At 42.5% G+C, this 13,938-nt stretch overlaps 1 protein-coding gene across 1 annotated transcript; it reads right to left on the bottom strand.

Moving 5' to 3' along the window:
• On the bottom strand, positions 1-9,781 carry heyl (hes related family bHLH transcription factor with YRPW motif like). The gene is made up of 5 exons (XM_044171307.1): positions 4,007-9,781; positions 1,801-1,867; positions 1,628-1,711; positions 1,446-1,527; positions 1-1,199 (listed from the first exon to the last, which is right to left on the bottom strand). The coding sequence occupies exons 1-5, from the start codon at positions 4,084-4,086 to the stop codon at positions 514-516; spliced, it is 999 nt and encodes a 332-aa protein (XP_044027242.1). The 5' UTR covers positions 4,087-9,781; the 3' UTR covers positions 1-513.
• Positions 9,782-13,938: the final 4,157 nt, after the last annotated feature.

The raw sequence follows: 13,938 nt of genomic DNA, 5'->3' as shown, positions 1-13,938 counted from the left end.
TAAAGGCACTTAGTCTTTATAGAGATTTTTGTCAAACATTCATCAGAATTTGAAAATGCAATGAAATGTATAAATGTTTTGGGAAAAAAACAAATATCACAGTTAAAAGATCAGTAAAAACTCAACGTCACTCTGTTGAGTGTGTGTATATATATATATATATATATATATATATATATATATATATATATATATATATATATATATATATACACACATATGGCTCTGTTGGACACTGTATGTGTGTATTTGTCAAGCAAGATCATGAATGTGAATTTATTAAAATCTTCTATTCTTTCACATTCCTTCATTATTCCATTATATATGATTGTTTGTGATTATCTGACACTTTACCCTCAGTCTGATATGGCTTTTAGAGTCCCTCAAAAGCAGAGACAAGCAAAGGTTCACTACTTCTTTTTCCAAAGGTATCATATTTGCTACATGGTGCACATGGGAAGTTCCATGTCCACTGCACTGAGTTCATTTGGAAAACAAAACCAGAGTCGACCCTCAGAACGCTCCAATCTCAGTCCCCCATCCCTGGGCCGACTTGGCTGATCCGCTCAAGCCCCTGCGCTGGGCTGCAGGAGACCCCAAAGGTGCGAAGGGCCTGAAAGAGACTTGCAGTGGGGCAGAAGATGATGAAATAGAAGAGGAGGAGGAGGTAGAAGGAGAGGAAGAGGAAGGGGTGAGGAGAGGAAGCGGCGAGGCCCTTGTGGCGCTGTGAGGGGAAGGCTGGGTCGGTCTGGAGGGGGCTAGGGCCGGGGACGCTGCGTGGGAGGGCACCCTGTGGACGGTGGCCAGGGCTGTAGGCGCGAGTAGTGGTGGTGCGCCCTGCTGGCAGCCAGCCAGGGGGGCAAGACGGAGGGAGGCGGGCGACGGGTAGCTCCCCAGCAGGGCCAGATCCCTTCGCCCACTGGGGAAAGGAGGCGAGGAGGAGGCCTGTGAGGTGGGGGAGATCTGAGGGAAGGATGCCCACGGCCAAGGAGGAAAGGGCAGGGCAGAGGCCGGGGGCGACTGTAGGAGGAGAGGATCTAGCTCACTTGCGCAGTGGGAAAGGTGGGAAACCAGGCGGGCTCCTACAGGGTCTGGGGACTCCCCGTCAAGGGAGCTGAGGTACCGCACCACTTCCCCAACACACTCCCTAAAGCCCAGGGTCCTGTAGTCAACTGCCAGGGCCCTCGCATCAAAGTAACCTGAGAGAGAAAAAGAGAGTTTGGTCATACACTGAATAATGGTAATGGAATGTAGTTAGTCATGAAAAATATACTGATGTACATGCTGTGTGTTTTATCTCTGGTCCCAAAAAAAGAGGACAATAAATAATTATATTTGTCTACTTTTTAATTTCCAGCATTATTTCAAGGCCTTTTTGTGTCCATGTTCCACAGAAAATGGATGACAAGCAGAAAAGGCTTAGAAGTGATTTTCTTTTGTCTCACCTTTTCCTCCCATGGCATGCAGAAGTTTGAGGTGGTCCACAGTCATCTGCAGGATTTCTGCTTTCTCCAGCTTAGATGAACCCTGTAGGGAAAATGAACAACATTTTACACAGTTATGAAGCTGGTATATTACTTCTTTTATTGAAATAGTTTTAATTGATTCTTGATTTGTGAGCAGTTACCTGTTTCTCAAAAGCACTGGGCACCAGTCTCCTGAGCTCTGACAGACTGTGGTTGATCCGGTCTCTACGCCTCTTCTCTATGATCTACACAACAAGAGGAGCAGAGGGACAGTCAGGGCCAACCAAAACAACGGGACTGAAAAGATTAAGATCCAAGGCTATAATCCACTCACCCCTCTTCTCTTCTTTCGAGCCAGAATCTGCGAGGCGCTGCCAGGAGACATGGACCCGGTGACTGGGCTGTACCATGGAGATAGAGACAGAGAAAGAGAGAGATGAGGGAGATGGAAGGGAAGGCATTGGCACTGAGAGAAACATGTTAACTTTGATTCTCCTGCATATTGTTATTATTATCCTCCTTAATATGACACAGAGGCAGGATGGCACATCAGCTCCCTTCAATCTAATTTGTTTTTTGGGAACAGAATAGGAGCGCCAGGGAGAGGAGGGAAGACGAGATTGTTTTTGGTTTAATGCGTTTCTGGACATTAGTCTCAGTGAAATGACATGCTGTTCTCCGTTCCATCTGAGTGAAAGCACTTTTAGAAAGATGATTATATAGCCTCGGGGCGATGCTTTCGCTTGCATGGGGCTCCAATATGCAGCATGGGATCTGAGCTCCTCCGAGTATAGTCACTCAATATGGATTGTGTTTGTTTGTGAACTCTCATCTTACAGGCCTGAAAGAGCCTGACAGCTTGGAGTTCCCTTCAAACTGCCCCACCAGAGACTTATTGAGTTTCTATTAGATTTTAACATGAATGCTGCCAATTTAGCTGTGTGTTTTTGTTTAGGTTAATGTTTGATGGGGCTGACTTGAAAAGGCAGCACTGTCTTCTGTTTGCATGTCACATGGCAGTTTGATTTATCTAAAATCGTCTTTAGTGTTATTGGCTTGCTCGATGCTTGTGATGTAACCAGTATTGCTGTGAATGTGTTTTTGTATACTGTAGATGCTCTGTTGTTCTAATGAATATTCCCTTTACTCCACATTTCCGTAATTCCAGACGAGGAATTCACCTAAAAAGCAAAATGGTAAAATGGCTTGTAAAGAGTGTGTGCAGTGTTAGGAGTCATTTTACTGCTTATCAGACATTTTCCACAACCCTAAAAGAAGTTATACATAAGAGACTACAGTTAAACAGCTTGGCATTGTAGCTCACATTTGCATTAAGTTCACACGTTGGTTCACAGGCTTTCTTTCTTTCATATAGTATTTTAGTTTCTACCTCAAATTATACCTTTGTAGTTTGCATTTGCGAGTGTATGTCTTCTATAACTATTCGAATAACAAACAAACTATTAATTAATTGTATGAATTTGTGTTTCCTGCATATAGGATTTTAACCTTAGCTGAAAATAATTATTCACTTTTAGCCTTTTGAAATATCAATATTTTTGAATGAAATCTCTCAAATAAAGCGAAATGTTTGTGTGTCATATTTTGAAGTATAATAAAACAATGTCATTGAATTCACTCACACACAGCGTGCCTCAAATGTTCCTACGAAATGCTATAAAATCCTCAGTATATTTGATCTGGGGTTGTCCCTCTCTGTCGCTTTAGTGTTAAATTGACTGTTCACTTTTTCTGTTTAATGCGATCAAAGAGTTCCTGAACTGGAACGGATTAAAAACTTAATATTGCTACATCACAATAATTTGCGTTTAGTTCAGTTATAATTTAATTATAACTGAACCCTAAAATATTTGATTTAAATTGTCAATCCTGACTCACAAAACTGTTTAAAAGGTATTTGATCTGAAGTTCTTTTCTATTTTAAATACATTTATTTTCAAATGATATCGTGTCAGAAAATTCTGCTCATGACTTCAACCCCTGTCTCCATGCGTCAGGCCTTACAGACATGACAGGCCTTACATTATTTTTAACCTGTACTTTTTGTAATGCATGTCATGCATGCAATGACTATTACCAACCTTTGCATTTACCCACATTGGCAAGTAAAAGGAGCAAACAATCAACTCTTCGTTGAGAGGGGAAATTTGCTGCCAGAGGCCTGAAGTTAAACTTTACACTGACAGCTCAGGTTGTTTGGATGGTTTGTCAGAACTTGCTGCAATGATGTTACATTACGTAATTTAAAGCGTCTTTGTTCATTATTGCTCAATAAACCACATCAGCTTCTGAGACTTAAAAACTGAAACATTTCCTGCAGTCTTTCAATTTGCCTGCAATTTTGAGTATGGCAACATCTAAGTGTCAAAATGCTTGTAAAGCCCACAGTTCACTGCCAAATATGTTCGGAGCAAATTTGTCTTTAGCTACTAATTGCAGCTGTATACTATGTAATTTTCCTTTAAAGTGTGATTGGAGGGCATGTGTTACAACCTCAGGTGTGGTTGGCGGATGCTCACCAATAGCCGTCTTCTTGTCCCACGTCAATAAACTCGTCTGTGTCCGAGTCTGGGGAGCTGTAGTCGTGAGGTCTCTTCATGTCTCTGCCCCTTCCTCACTGGCTGGACTAATGGATGGATGGATAGATGATAGACTGATGGATTTCTGTGATCCTGTCGGCCGCTCTCTCTCTGCTGCGTGGAGGCAACACACTGAAGACCGTCTCCCCTCTGGACGAAACACTCGCCCTTGTGTGCCCCTCAGTCTCTGCTTCTCTTGCTCTGTTACTTATAAAAGCCTTGTTGTCCTTAGTTACTTCTTGTCACTTGTGTTTGGGTTTTTTTGTTGTTGTTGTTGTTGTTTCTTCATGTGTCTTCTGTCCTTTCCTCTGTGAGTCAGCAGTGCCACTTGATCGACCCCCAAGGGCCCATGGCAACTAAGAAAATTCACAAGCTGCTTTAGTCTTTTACTCTATCACTGGCATCCAATCATAGTCTCTCTCTCTCTCTCTCTCTCTCTCTCTGTTATTTCTCTCTTGGCTCCCTCTCTCTGTCACAGCCACCCAATGACAAAATAGGACTTTGGAAGTTGGGGCAGGGTTGCCAGTTTTGGCTCCCCCGCCTCTTCTCCCTGTCCCTCCTCCCTGCCTTCCCTGGCTTGTCACTCTCCTTACCTCCCTCCCTACCCCCCCGGCCCCATCTTTCCACCCCTTTGCTCAGTCATCCTCAGTCAATTAGCCTCCAATCTCATCCTGTTCTCCTTCCTTCCTTCTTTATATCCCCCTTTCTTTCTCTTTCTGCTCCTTTAATTAAACTGCATTATAGAACAATGGCAGCGGGAGGGAGGGAAGGAGAGAGGTGAGGAGTGTGGGAATGATGGACTGTGAAAACACTCCATCATCTACAGGGGAGTGTGTGACAGTGCATAAAGCTTGACTCTCACAGTTATTGAACTACTTTTTGTGAGTGAGTGTGAGAGACAAACAGCAGAGAGAGAAAACACTACTGCAGTGATAAAAAGATAGGTAACCCATGACCTCTAGGCAGCTGTCAGTGATCAGCGAAGAACCACATTATTTAAAAAAAAATCAGAAAAGCATGCATATTTCTTCCCTCCATCCTTAAAGGTCCAGTGTGTAAGATTTAGGAGGAGCTTTTGGCAGAAATGGAATATAACATTTATAAATGTGTTTTATGTGTATAATCACCTGAAAATTTTTTTTCATGACCTTAGAATGAGCCGTTTTTATGTACATGGGGAGCGGGTCCCCTTCCACGGAGGTCGCCATGTTGCACCACCATGTTTCTACAATGGCCCAAAACGGACAAACCAAACACTGGCTCTAGATAGGGCCGTTTGCATTTTTTGCAGCCACCATAGTATCTCTTAGACGCTTGGAAGGGGAGGGTGATGCAAGCAGTATTCAAATGGTTGCAAACTGCAGTTTCACTGTTAGATGCCACTAAATCCTACACACTGTACCTTTAAGCAATACTTCATATTGCTTTAATACTGCTTACTAAGGTGTAAAATAATTTACACCATTAATTCCCAATCGCTTCACTGATTTACTGAACAACATCACTCGCCATGCTACAAATCTGTTCTTATGAATTTATGTTTTTTTAGCACAATTTAATTATATAGAAATGATTATTGTTATAATATTTTTTTGTCATACAGTTGAATTGTCGATGTCTAGGTTGCATTGGTCAAGTTTACATATATACTACTACTACTAGGAGTGGCAGAAGGTAGAGGTTTTAATTATATTATCCATTACTGTTAGCTAACTATTTCAACTGTGTATTATTAGCAAAACTATAAGTAGCCTACATCTGGTTGGGAATCATAGAATTATACAGATATAGGCTACACCAACCATGCAACTGCTGATTATTGTTTTTTGAAAATGTGACTTTTGACAAAGTTTTGCCGGTGTTTTTTTTCTAAAATCATGACATCAAGAAATCTTGCTAATTGAGAAAGCAAGATAGGAGCTAAGGCGCAGACTCAACATCTTCCAAACTTTTTAGATCTGTCTTGCATGTGTCAGTGTGTGCAGAGATGAGGGCAGGTACTGAGGTGTCAAGAGAGGAATCAGCTCAGTGAGTGTCCGAACATCTGGGCTCTTCACTGGACAAGATAGTGCTCTCTGTATGCTCACGCACGCGGTTCCTTGCAACACTTAACACTTAGTTCCGCTGCCACCGTGGGAAGATTGCTGGTACAGATTGCCATGGAAACACGAAGCCCAGGCGCCTGTTGTTAGGAGCGATGCCTGACTGACCCAGCAGTGTGTGCATATGTGTGTGTGAAAGACAGAGAGAGGCCAAGTGGCATGCCCCCTTACACACAATGCCCAGCTGAGTGTGTCTCTTCCTGCCTGGCAGACTGGAAGGGTGTGTTAGTTTAAACATGCTACAATGCATGCAGGCATGATCTTTGTGTATGTTTTTTGTACTTATTTTGGTCCTGTAAGTTGTGAGCTCTTTGTAAATAAAATCAGGTGTATTTTGATTTATTTCTCTTACTCCAGATGTTTCTTTTTCTTTGTCTCTTTTAAGATGATGTGCTTTTCAACAGCCTTGTTTATTTCACTTGCTTTAGATGTAGGCCTAACTGAGCCTTGCCCGCCTGCATTTTATCATATCATACGTGTAAAGTAATAAACTAACTTAAAACATGTGCATGTGCGTGTGTTTGTAATGCCCAAGTGTCAGTAATCAGTGTGACCATCACCAGGGGGGATTATGGTGTGGTGAGTATGAGTCAGGACTAACAGAAAAGAGAAACCCACCCCCACCCAAGCAGCCCCCTCCCCTGGTCTACATATCCTTTCATTACCAATCATTCCTTAATTCAGATCTGGATCTAATTTCAGCATTAGAAAACAGGGAAGAAAGAGGCTGATAGAAAAGAGACATCTATGAAGTCAGGCTTCAGTCTCTTCTCTGTTGTTATTTTTATCACCCACCCGCCCTTCTCTTCAAAGAATAAAGTTCTCCTCTGTATCACCAGTCTTTCTTGTTTAAAAAAAAAAAAAAAAATTAAATCACTCTGGTTTCACTCATCGTTTTTGGCCGGGCCACACCTCCCAGTTGTTCCAAGATGAGGCAAGTTGCATGGAAAACATGCACAAAGTGGAAAGTAATTAAGAAGATGAATGAATAAATAAATAAGTTAATTATGAAAATGGTTTCATGGTGGGGGTGTGTGAAGGGAGGGTGATGGAGAGAAACATAAGAGAGAGAGAGAGAGAGAGCTGGCACTGGATGGTGGGATGGAATTCTGGGAGATTTCTGGCGATCTTGGTCGGCCACTTCAAGTCCTCTCCCTCCCATCCCTCCAAACCACAACAAGGCAACGTCCCTTATTGAAATTAACAAGCTCATACTTTTACAATTTGCGCACACACGCACACATGCGCAATTTGAATATGAACGTGTGAATGCTCAGGGACATACACACACATGGGCCATGACCTGATTCATACAAACACACACACGCAACTCCTTTACACGAATGTGGACAGTGCATACCCACAATTTATAAGGCACAAACACTCAGCTGCAATTATTGTTCCTGATGCATGACTATTGCTATTGTTTGAAAGTCTGTGAGATGGAACCAGCTCAGCAGGATATTTTGTTTGTAACTTTTCCTTTGCATTCATGTCAAACTGAATAACTGATCAGATATGTCTCACTGCATCATTTGTACTGTTTTTCAGCAACAGAAAACCAACTTTCAATAATAAATAATAAATAAAATGTGGACACTCCAGTGTTAAAAAAAACTCTCAAAAGAATGTAACCCGTTGAAAGAGAAAAATAAGTAAACTTGTATTATTTCGGTGCATTTTATTTCTCACACTGATTTACTTTATTTATCTATCATGCGGAGACAAGCTGGGATAACCAGTTGAAAGTGCTGTTTTATGTCTAGACCATAAAACTTTTTTGAAAGACATTTTTAAAACTGCGAATTTGTAATATTTTCAGTGATTTACAGGCATAAAGAGACTTTCAATGAAAAAGACACAAAACAAGTTGGAATAAAAATCAATTAAATCAACTGAATTAAATTGAAGGTAAAATGAGCTGAAATACATCATAATTTTCATAAACTAAATTTAGAGCATGTTTGACCCTCATATGTATATCCAAAATATCACTTTTTCATGGAATAAGAAAAACAGACTTGTTTTAAACTCATTGACAATACATTTTGCAATAATGTGGTTTTTTTTTTAAAGATTGTTTTTTGCCTCAGATGTAAGAGAATTTTCTCAACACAAAAGGTAGAAGATAATCTTTCAATTTATCAGAAAACTTGAATATGGAGACACATGGTTTTCACTAATACAAAAACATAGAGAAAATCTTGCATTAACGCAGACCAACACATTGAAATCACAAGCAAGTTTATGATAATGCAAGAGGAAATACAAAGATGACAACATTTTATGACATGAGGTAGCAAAACCTAGACGGCCAGCCACTAAATTGTACTTCTTTAACCATTCTTGCTTGCCTTTGATTTAAATATTCATTCAAATGCTTTTTATCATAATTTTTATTGTTCTTTTGTTTTTTGTAACTGTAAAGCACTTTATAACCATGGTTTTAAAAAGTGCTAAAGTTTTACTTACTTATATTTACATCCTCAAAAAATATGAAGATATGTTAATAAGAATGGCACTGGTGTTTGTAAATATATCTTTTGAATAACACAGTACCCAAAAATAACTCCTCAGATGTAATCAAATAGTATTAGTCAAAATCAAATGTTTGTTCACTGTCTAGGACCCCTGCAGAGAATATATGAAAGGCCAATTGTGGTCAAAGGAGCCCTGCATGTTTCCCTGCTGTATGCAAGTGCTGTTGACATACACCCAAAAAATCTGTTGATTTCTTATTGGTATGAGGCCTTTATAGTAGTCAGCCTGTGGCTGGGCGCTCAGTCGCTGGGGTCAAGATTGGATTGGCATGGGAACTGGCAACAGAGTATCTTGGCACTGTACAGGCTGGACCCATGAGGGAATTATTTGTCCTTCAGACACATAAGGAATGCCTGGGACCTGTGGCTCTGCCTGTCTGGCCGTCTCTACGATTCACTCGGAATAACCTGGATACATGAGGCATTCCTGGGAACACCAGGTTTGTTCCTATAGGGTGCTTCCAAAGAGCTGCATTGTGTTTTTAATGATCTGATTGAGCTGATATGAGGTGTGAATAAACCTCCAGAGAAATAGGGTTAGACACAGTCAGTATATGTGTTTGAGATAGTGGCTGCTGTGATTTGAGGTGTCAAGAGGGCAGGAGGGCTGCAGTGATGGGTCATGCTGCCTGTCAGAGAGCGAGAGACATAGAGAGAGAACAGAGAGAGAGAGAGAGAGAGAGACCTCCCTCCTCATCCGGCGCCCCTACACACAAATAAATAAAGAGGCTAAAAGCCGAAGAGAAGAAGCAGAAAGGAACTTTTGTGGCTTCCGAGTGGGGTCCCTTTCATGGCGGTTCCCACAGTACTAGGCCTGTGATGACATTCACCACGTTTCACACACACACACACACACACGCACACACACACACACACACACACACACATGCTCATGGGCCCTGTGACTGTGGTGACTTTCGCTGGTGCCGGGCCCCAGACGGGACGGCGAGGGCCCCGAGAGCCACAGGCAGCCATTGTGCTGTCGCCGCGGAAACCAGCCTCTTTATGTCAGACATGTTTTTCTGTTTGTTTTCTTTTTTATGTCTTTAATGTGGGCAAGGGGGAATGTTTCCCCTCTCATCTCCTCCCCTCCCTCCTCACTGCTCTGCGTTATTTCCCCCCAATACCCATCTTCCTCCTCCTCCCACCAATCCATCCACATTTGTTTCTCCTCTTTTCCTCCCCCCTCCTCTTCCACTGCCTTCCTCCCTTATTTTGTCTCCCCCTTTTTCCCCCTGGAGATCGTCATTTGTAAAGCTCTTTGCTTAGACAGCCCATATCTTTGTCGTGGTGTTGTGGCCTCCCTCTCACTCAGCCCCTTTTTATCTATACTTCATGAGGTTTTGGCACAAACTGGCACTTTTTCTTCCTGCACTGAAAAAAAAAAACAATGCGCACAACTCTAAAACAACAAAACCTATCCCCAAAAGAGTTCTGCCTTTCCCACGCTAAGCCAATTTTCTTCACAAGATTAAACAAACTCCCAATAACAAAATGAAAGAAAAGGGAAGGGGGGTGAAGAAAAAAAAAATCTGGTTATGATTCGAGTCTCCAAAAAAGCCAACAGAGGATGCCCCAAAGTCCTCCAATGAGAAAAACAAACCTGAAAAAAAGCCAACTGTTGCTATTTTTAAGTGCTTAAAGAATGTCGTTCAGTGCCATGCCTCAAAGGCACGCCGGCCCTCGTCCGTAATCAGTTCATTCTGACTGCACTCCTCCGCCACATCACACACAGGACGCAATCTTTTATGAGCCACAGAGAGAGAGGAGGAGAAAAAGGGGAAAGTGAAAAATGAAAGAGTTCAGGGCTAATCCACTGTGTCCCCTCAGCCATGCATGCGACTGTGCCTGATTTGATGACGGGGGGGGGGGAGTTGCGCAAGCATTTATACTTGACTATCATTCAAGTTTATGGAGGACACTATTTTTTATTACAATGAGTCATGTGATGCTTTTCCTCATATCATATTTCCTCCATCAGCTTTCTATTTTTGTCAATGTCTAAAGAAAAGGTGTTCAGTGGAGAAACATGTAATTCTGAAAGGAAATTCAACTGTACATGACAAGATGTATTCAAAACAGAACACATGCATCTGTTCCCCGGCCAACTTGAAAGACAGAGATTTGGATTCATTGGATGCCAGGTTGGTTCAGAAGAGCTCTCACAGAGTCATAAACCAAGGAGATGGTGCCCCATCGCTGTTTTACGCTGCCCAAGACACCCTTGGCTGCTGCTCTCTGACAGCCTCTCACTTTCCCAAATCCCTCTTATAACTTTACACCTTAGATTACGGCCTTATCAGGGAGGCATCCAGTCGACACCTCGTTCTGACGGCAGCTCGGAAGAGCAGGCGTAAGCCCCTAAAAACCAGCATAAAAACTTGCCGCCACCGCACTGCTGGGTAATTTTTAGCGTTCCCAGAAGGGGATTACAGTGAGTGTGCAGGGAAAGACAGGAAGACGTTGATGGAGGGAGGATGAGGGTAATGCCAAACATAATTTTCATATCCTGAGGGAATTGGTACCACTTTTATTGGTCTTGATGGTGGCTTTTATTATTTAAGATTACTACAAGTAAAATAATGGCTACACTGAATCTGGATTCTATCTGCATTTTTATTTAACTGAAGCCAAACTAAGTCTGCATTGTTCAGTAAAACTAACGGACTGGATCAGTTCAACTGATCTATAAACTTGCATACTCTCTGGAACACTCGTCATGTTCCAAATATGTTCTTATGAACTGATTATAAACTTGACGTTATTTAACACTATTAAGTGTGTAAAAGTGGTTATTGTTAAAAAAATGTTTTCATACAATTTAGTTGTCAATGTATAAGTTTGCAGAAGATGGACATTTGTACCATTTATCCATATTATTACATACCCTAACCCCAAGTACCACTGGTTGGGACTCACAAATATATCAGATCTTATGTGATGCTAACTGTGCTCTTTGAATGCCACGTGACAACTTCCCAGGCCACCACTTTGTACTTTTTTTTCTTTCTGTGTAAATGCAATGTTGTCATTTTTGACATCAAACAAACACAATGACAATGCCATGACAAAGCTTGACTTACAGCACAGAGATATATGGATGTAGACAGACACGAAAGCTCTCACACACATACACATTCAGAAAAGTACACACAACAAATGTTCATGCAAAACTGGCTTGCTGAAAGGCATACTTGTGTAGTGAACTAATTCTATACACTCTGCATGTAGCGCATGCACAAACACAGGCTGCCTTTCTCAGACATGAAAACTTGCTTGAGGTCAATGCTTGAGGACGACTAGCTAACCGTATATAGTACAGGAGGCTTTGATCTCTGGACTTGGCTGTGGCAAAGACAGCCAGCCAGCGCTGAGGCCCTGCGCTACCGGAAGCTTGTGGTCTGGGACGGCTCCATTTACTACTCTGTTCTGGTGCTAAATATACAATAATAAAAAGGCTGGCAGATTTATTTCAGACTGTGATACATTTCCTCTCCAGCGAGGGAAGAAAGGACTAAGCAAGAGACAGACGTCTCCAGATCACCGAAGAACATTAAGTGATAATTACAGAGAGAGATAGACAGAAAGAGAGGGACGAGGTTTCCCCCTCTTGCTTTTCTCTTCCTCTTCCTCTGCCACCACAGAGGAGAGTGGCGTCTCCAAACTAAAGAGGGGCGCCCGCTGTATTAGACTCCCATTGATTGGCTATGATTGCATTATCTGATCCCATGAGGGATAAAAGGACAGCAACACACACCACATGCCTGTATTTCATTGCTCAGTGATCACTGCCTCCTCAGAAGTCAAACATGGCTTTTTTGAAAACATCTTTAGACATGTAGCCATAAAAGAAAAGTTGATTCAAATTCAAACATTGTTTTTATCTGCTTCAGTCAAGTCAGTTTTCTGAAACACACAAGCATGCACACACACATACTCCCCTATGTACTCGACTTCACCACCAGTCCACCGCACTCCTCTCAAAGCTCTTTGATCCCCGGTCGAGGGTCCTCTCCGCGGTGCCTCTGTCTGAATTCCAGAGATTCTGGGATAATTCAAACGTTTCACGGCACATACTTGGTCCCCCCAGGAGACAGCGGCGGAGATGGAAAATGCCACCACGGTCTCTCTCCCTCCATTGTCCCTACTCTTTAATCAGGCCCTCTCTGTGGCTCGCGCTGCCACCGTGGTGTGTTGTCTCAGCCTGGGAAAATGCCGGCCTAAGTGGCTGTTATGTGCTGAGGCGCAGACCACAGGGACCCAGAGGGGTGCTGCTGGAGCCCTCTGTGCCAGCCGTGGGTCTCGCAGTGGCTAACACACACAATGAGTGAGGTCCCAAATCTGGATGCAGCCTTACATAACAGCCATCGCTACATCTATTTACTTTTTAGACTGGGCTTCGATCAGTAAATCATATGCATCATAATCATAGGCATAAGCCAAAACCCAAACATAAATCATGAATATTATTTGTTCCTAAGGGGTTGCTGGGTGTGAACCAGCATTAAACTGCCACACAGATAGAGCAGTGTTGTAGAAACTCCAGTGTGATTGCTTGGCTGTGAAAGGTCCGTGGAGAGGGAGTTTCCTGCCCTTATGTCAACAAATGACAAAAACAAAGGCCTTGTGTTTCCCTGAGTCAGAGCAAGAAGAAGGTCAGCAACCAGAGCTACCTCAGAGTTCGACCCATTTCAGCTTTGCTTTGGGACAGACTCGTTTTAGGGCTGGGCAGCTGGGTCAACCGACGTTTGGCCTGCCTTCAGCCGGACAAAACGCTCCATCAGGTCAAGTTTACAAGGAATGAGTCAAACCCTGCTGGTTTATGCTAGTTTATATTTAGTGCTTATAAGCGTGAATAGAGATTTTATGAGGTGCCATAAATTTCATTTTCAAAAGAGGGTGAGTATGGAGGCTTATGTACGCCTACCCTGTGGTTTCTCCAGGCCACCACGAAGCCTTTGTATTCGCCCTGTTTGCCATGGGAAAATATCTGAAACAAATAAGTCGCTTGGTCGGCACCCATCAGTGTAAAAACACTTCTAAGAGCTGTGGATTGTGCTGAGAGGGTGTGGCGCAGTGCTGAAGGAACTACTTGTTTACTCTTGCTATGTCCGAAAATAAAAAAGGAATTATTTTCTCTCCAAAATGGAAGGCAAATAAACAAGTATTCTTGAGCAGACAATGTGGGCAGGCGCGAGCCGCCTGCGGTTGTGCAGCGGCATGCCGGACT

This window comes from Siniperca chuatsi, linkage group LG17 (genome assembly GCF_020085105.1).
Source record: "Siniperca chuatsi isolate FFG_IHB_CAS linkage group LG17, ASM2008510v1, whole genome shotgun sequence".
Classification (NCBI taxonomy): Eukaryota; Metazoa; Chordata; class Actinopteri; order Centrarchiformes; family Sinipercidae; genus Siniperca; species Siniperca chuatsi.
The sequence above is the reverse complement of the archived record's forward strand: the minus strand, read 5'-3'. Positions and strand labels throughout refer to the sequence as shown.